Source organism: Arachis duranensis, chromosome 4 (assembly GCF_000817695.3).
Source record: "Arachis duranensis cultivar V14167 chromosome 4, aradu.V14167.gnm2.J7QH, whole genome shotgun sequence".
In the NCBI taxonomy this organism is placed as follows: domain Eukaryota; kingdom Viridiplantae; phylum Streptophyta; class Magnoliopsida; order Fabales; family Fabaceae; genus Arachis; species Arachis duranensis.
The window spans coordinates 8,709,311-8,715,821 of record NC_029775.3 but is presented as its reverse complement, the minus strand read 5'-3'; the positions used below and the strand labels follow the sequence as shown (position 1 = coordinate 8,715,821).

Genomic DNA, 6,511 nt, shown 5'->3' with positions numbered 1-6,511 from the left:
AACTATATAGAGTAAAACCTAAAATTGGAGAATAATTGTGTGTATTTACTTATTCAATATATAATATTTGATTATTATTATTTTTTTGGGTGTTTCATATAATTGAATAAATTAAAAATAAATATAAAAAATATAAAAAATAAATATTTTTCGTTCTCAAGCTTACACATATATATTAGACTTTATAAAATAATATTCATTAAACCAAGTTGTATATTAATTTCTATAAGGAATCTATGTCTTTTTAGCCATAAATGATATAATAATACTTCTAGAGTTTTACTGTTTTAGTCATACAAGTATCTTTTGATTTTCTCTAACTTAACACTTAATGTTTATTTCACTCTTTATAAGAAGGTATTATTTAATATTTATAATTAAACCTGTTAAAATAAATATTTAGGAATGGTCAAAGTTTTATTATAAATAAAGGTGCTGTATCTGCAGAGAAAGCCGCTCAAACACTCTATCATATACAATTATACAAGATGAAGTTTCTGTTTCTTTTCTTATTCCCTCTGGTTTTGTGTGTTGTGGTTCCTACCAGAGCACAATTAGATCCATTCTTTTACAAAGATACATGTCCCTCTCTCCAGTCAACTGTACGACAAGTTCTTCTTAATGTTTCGAAGGGGCCTGGAAAAGATGAGCGACTTTTCGCCAGTTTGATAAGACTTCATTTCCACGATTGCTTTGTCCAAGTAAGTATACAAAATTTTGTTAATTTCTATGTTATTATCGTAAATTATTGGAACGTTTCTAATCATGTATATGTATGTATGCAGGGGTGTGATGGATCAATTTTGTTGAATGATACAGCTTTTATTAAAAGCGAGCAACTTGCAGCGCCGAATCTGAACTCCATTCGTAGGTTGGATGTGATCAATTTGATTAAGGAAAATATTGAAGAAGCTTGTCCTGGGGTTGTTTCCTGTGCTGACATTGTCGCACTTGCTGCCGAAGTGTCTTCGGAGATGGTAAACTTTCTTTTTAATTTGCATGTTCATCTCAATTGATTAGTGTGCATTATTCATTTTTTTTAACTATCTTGATTTGGCAGTCAAATGGTCCAACTTGGCAAGTTCCCTTGGGCAGAAGAGACAGTGAAACCGCAAGCTTCGACTTGGCAAATTCGGACATTCCTGGTCCACGCTCCAACCTCCCTCAGCTCATTTCGGCATTTCAGAAAAAGGGTCTTGATATGAATGATTTAGTGGCACTTTCAGGTTTATCTTCAACCTTTCTTATAAATTTTAAAATTTGATTATAGTAATGACTTTATAACTGTTTTAATTATGGGTAAGTCTATGGTGACTGTTATAATCATCATGCATGCGGTTGGAATGTGGTGCTATCGCCACGTTTTAAATTATACAAACGAAACTAATAAATTACACCATATATAAAGTAGATTGTGCTAAAAATGTTATTCATTATTTATTTATGATTTTTTTTATAAGAAGGCGTTGAAGCGCAAAAACTACTCCATAAATAAGTATAAATTTGTGATTAATATGCCACTGAATATAAATGCTGCTGTTAATAATTTCAGTGGCTTATTACAAATGAATTACACTAAAATTTTGAAAATAGAATTTCTTTTAAATCGTACTGCACCCGATTATCATACTTTGAGAAAAGTCGTGGAGTACGGTGCAAATGTGATGGTGATCCATTTGGTTATTAATATTTTAAAAAATTATATATTGATTTATTTTAAATAATAATTTAATTATAAAATGATTCTATTATAATTAAGATATTATTCAATTAAAAATTGACATATCATAGAAAATAAATTATATGTTATTTTAGAAAGAATTGGATAAAATTTATCTGTAAATAATTATTTAAGTAATTAAATATCTGTATAGAATTTTTTTAATTAACACTTGTAGTATATTAAATAAAAATTCCCTTGGACAAAGTAAATAAAGATGATTTTTCATAATGATATATCCATTTTTTAACTGAAGAGATTGATGTCTTTACATCATTGCTAAAATCAGAGTAGTTGCTTGTATCCATTTATTTTGAATAAACAGACATGATTATATATGTTAAGACTTGTGTATCTCTAACTCTTTATTCAAACAACAAATTAAATTTGTGCATGTTATTGTGTACCTTTTCATTTTAGATTAACAAGATAAGTTTTCCTTTATATATGGAGTATGGACAATAGAAATATATCTATTTATGGATGCACACACATCTTTAAATAATTCAGAAACAATGATTCACATAATAATTGATTATAGCTGTTAAAAGAAACAACAAATTAGTACAAGAGATGATCCACAAAAGGTTGGTACAACCAAAATGTTTTCCAATATTCTCTTTTTTTCTTGATAATATAATAGGCTAGTTATGTATACAAAAACTTATTTTATTCACTTTTTTAAAAAAAGGATATTGCTAAACATAATTATCAAATAAGAAAAATGTAGCATTATTTGTCTACGAATCAAACTAGCTTCTCCAAAATAAATGAAGATGGGTTAATTAAAAAAGTGAGGAGTTTAATTATCCTTACATATGAAAATCACAAACTTAATAATAATTAATTCTTTATTTTTTTACTTTATTAATCATGTTTTTAATATTTTTTTTTTCACTTCTTCAGGTGCTCACACAATTGGCCGAGGACGGTGTACACTTTCCCGTCGCCGAAACTGCAAAAACGATGGGTTACCGGGAGAGAATGTCACAAATTTGGACCAGATATCTCCTTTTGAATTTGATAATAATTATTATATAAATATTCTGCGGGGTGATGCCCCCTTTAAAAGCGATCAAGTGCTGATTAAGGCAAGGGGTGAACAAACAATCAATGTATTAGCTTCCAATCAAACACTCTTCTTTGAGGCTTTTAAAGCCTCCATGATAAAGATGAGTATGATTGAGGTCCTTGTGGGTGAACAAGGAATCATTAGAAAGCATTGCAATTTTATAAATATTTAGAAAAATTAAGGAAATATAAATAAGAATACAAAGTTTTAATTTAACTTTGTGTATTGTAATAAAAAAAATATTAATCAAAGCAGCATTATCATTTGGAACTATCTGAACCTGAGAAAACTCTTCTTCTTCTCCGGCTTCATGCTTCATCTTTTATCATTGGAATGGTATCCTCAGTCACCCACCGCCAATACCCACTCCAATACGCTGCTCCTGCAACTATGCTAGGACTCCATCTGGATCTGGTGCGTCGAAGATTGCGATCATCCCTTCCAAACTGAGATGCAGTGCTCTGCCATGGCCATTGCTAGAAGCTTCTATTCGCTGTACCATAAGTGGCCACGAGAGTCGAAAGCTCAAGGAAAGGGCTTTAAATTTTCGTTGTGGTTCAATATACCCAAAATAATATTCTCAAATTTGCAACTGGGCCCATCCCAAATTCAAATGAGGATTTTATTAAAATATAAAAAAATGGCAGACCGGATTCGGCCCAATATAGACTCGGCTTTGATCTTTTTCTATTGGGTTAGTTTCTAAAAGTCCACAACGTACTTTACAAACTCTTTACACCAAGAAAACTAGTAACATAAATTGATAACCCTATCCTTTTAAAAAAAATCTATCTTCGCTATCGTCATAATTAGCAAAAAAAAATGTTAATTTTCGTATGTCTGAAGTTAAGTAATTAACTATATCTCCATTTCCACATTAATATTAATCACACATACTTTATACTCACCTATACTTTGTAATACTAATTATTATCAAACATTACCAATGGAATGTACAAAATTACTTATTGTTATTAACCAAATTTCATTTAATATGAGAAGTCCTCAAAATTATCGTACGTGGATAATCTTGTAGTCCTTATTCGTTAACACCTTTTTTTTTGTTTTTTTTTATTTTGTTTTTTTTATGAATCAAAATGACGATCTTATTAAATGTTATTGTGCTAAATATGGTAATTTTTAGTAAGATGAATTAAACAACTCGCATGATGTGAACCAATACTGCATTTCAAACACATCGGTTTGAGTCATGCCTACGGTCAGTTTCTAGCTCAAAAAATATCATAAAATTCATTAGAGTAAATTATTTTTTTTATCCGTAAATATTCCTAATATGAAAACTTATCTATAAAAAAACAAAAAAAAATTTGTTCATGCATTAGCCTACTATAAAAGTCAAATCCAAAATGATTAAAAGCACAATTAACATTATGAGAGTAATTTTCTTAATATTTAGAAAAACTAAGTAAATGTAAATAAAAATGCAAAGTGTTAGTTTAACTTTGCATAATGTTAATAAGAAAAAATATTATCATATTAATATACTATTTTTTTAATTTGCTTTTGTTTTCAATCAAAGCAGCATTATCATTTATCATCATGAATAAATTTTGTTTCCTGAATAACATAACCAAAGCAAGCAGCAACCCAATATTTTTTGGTATTCTTTTGGTTACAATATGGGCCGGACAGGCCCAACCCATACCAAAACGCACAACACAAGATCCTGTTGGGTCAACCAACGCTCCAACTCACTTTAAGTAAATTCAAATCACTCTCGCTTTAAAAAAATATCACTCTCGCTAAGTCTACTAGTCTACCACTAAGCCAAGTGTTCCCCCTAACAAAACCATTAGCCCAACCTCATTACCCCACCTCCAAATCAGATAACCTTTCTCAATGACAAAAAAAAAAAAAACCATTTTCTAATCTAGGATTCAAAAAAGCTATCTTAGAAGACAGATTCTAGAGCAGTGCTGTAAATTATGTAAAAGAAGGAAGAAATCCAGAATCCTCCGGTCAGAAGCATCCGTCAGATCGTGAAAAGAAATTAGCAGTTGAATATAAAACATGTCTATAAAAAAGTCAATAGAAATATAGATTGGCTTGCTAAGAGTAGCCTAGAAGTTTTTTCGGGATTTCACTTCATTGACCTTTCCTCACTTGAGTTAAGGTACATTATTGATGATGATAGTAGAAGGATTTTATTTATGGGTGTCCGCGGATCGGATCGGATATGGCCGAAAATTCTATCCGATCCGCACAATTTCTATCGGATCGGATCGGATATGATATCCGCACTTTTTAATGCCGGATCCGATCTGATCCGATCCGCACATTTGCGATCGGATCGGATCGGATATCGGATATATCCGCATAATTAAACCTTCTCTTTTTAATCATATTTCTATGTAAAAAAATTCGATAAAAATATTTCTTTCATACTTTTAAACTTATTTATTCCTAAAATATTTTTAATCAAACTCTCTCTAAATAATAAAAATAAAATAATACAATATATGAATAATAATTACTAACTAAAACATACAAACAAGTAAATATAATACTAAATATATATTTATTTATTTATTTATTAATTATTATAGTGCGGATCTGCGGATCCGTGCAGATATCTGCAATCCGATCCGATCAATCTGCAGATCGAATCGTATCTGCAATTTTTAGATCGAATGCGAATATTTATTGCGAATCTGTGGATACGATGTAATCCATGAACATCATTATTTAAAATAATGTCTCTTGTCGTCTTTCCATTTCCATTGCAGGTCCCATTTGATTATCTTGGTAGAAAAGATGAATAATTGTATATAACTATGAATATTCCTTAAAATTTTTATTTAAAAAGTTTAACAAAAAATAATAACATAACAAATATAAAATAAATCAATCCAATATTATTCATAGCATAATCATTATAAAAATATTAATTTCACAAAAAATAATATAAAAAAAACATTTCCTAATTAACACGATGACATAACTTAATTTTTGGTAGTTGATTAATGTTATAGGTCTAATGATTCAAATCTCAATGGTAGATTTAAAACTATTTTTGGAGTATATGCTACTCATCCTCATATGATATAAGATTTGTTAAGATGTAGACCCACCAGACTTTACACAAAATTAAACAATGTTACTGTTAATGAGGAATACAGCATGCACTATTTTTGTTCTTGTTAAATGTATATCAATTACTTTCACCTATTATTTATTTCTTGTTATGAATATAATATAGGAATTAACTATTTTGTGTTTTAAAAATATATTTTAATAGTATAATAATAAAAATTACTTAAGCTTTTTATTTTTAATGCACTAAAAATATAAAATAAATTATGTTTTTAATAAAATTTAGTAAAATATTTTCATTTATAATGTGTTCTTAAAATATATGATAGCAAGACTCTAAAATATAATATGTTTTCTTTCTTTTTTTACTCTAAAAAAATGCAAATTTTTTCAATTAAAAGGAATGTTATACGAATAAATATAAAATTTACTATATTATAACTACATTTTATAAAAATGATTTAATCTTATATAATAATCCAAAAAAGTCATCCTAATACAATTTACATATTTTTACCAATAGTGTTTTATTACTATTAATTAATTTAAGGAACAACACCTTTTTCATATGAAAAACTAAATCAATATTATAAATAAATAAATTAACATAGTTTTTGTTACTGTACTCTTAATTGAATCATTTATATTTTTATATTAATGGCACA

At 28.4% G+C, this 6,511-nt stretch overlaps 1 protein-coding gene across 1 annotated transcript; it reads left to right on the top strand.

Moving 5' to 3' along the window:
* Window positions 1–488: 488 nt before the first annotated feature.
* Window positions 489–3,042, top strand: LOC107483166 (peroxidase 53-like). The gene is made up of 4 exons (XM_021140010.2): window positions 489–701; window positions 786–977; window positions 1,061–1,226; window positions 2,627–3,042. The coding sequence occupies exons 1-4, from the start codon at window positions 489–491 to the stop codon at window positions 2,962–2,964; spliced, it is 909 nt and encodes a 302-aa protein (XP_020995669.1). The 3' UTR covers window positions 2,965–3,042.
* Window positions 3,043–6,511: the final 3,469 nt, after the last annotated feature.

Bases quoted from the DNA above. Each gene is read 5' to 3' on its own strand.
- LOC107483166 (XM_021140010.2), top strand. From the start codon at position 489: ATGAAGTTTCTGTTTCTTTTCTTATTCCCTCTGGTTTTGTGTGTTGTG. The intron at 978-1,060 runs GTAAACTTTCTT...TTGATTTGGCAG, and splicing joins CCGAAGTGTCTTCGGAGATG to TCAAATGGTCCAACTTGGCA. The intron at 1,227-2,626 runs GTTTATCTTCAA...TCACTTCTTCAG, and splicing joins TGATTTAGTGGCACTTTCAG to GTGCTCACACAATTGGCCGA.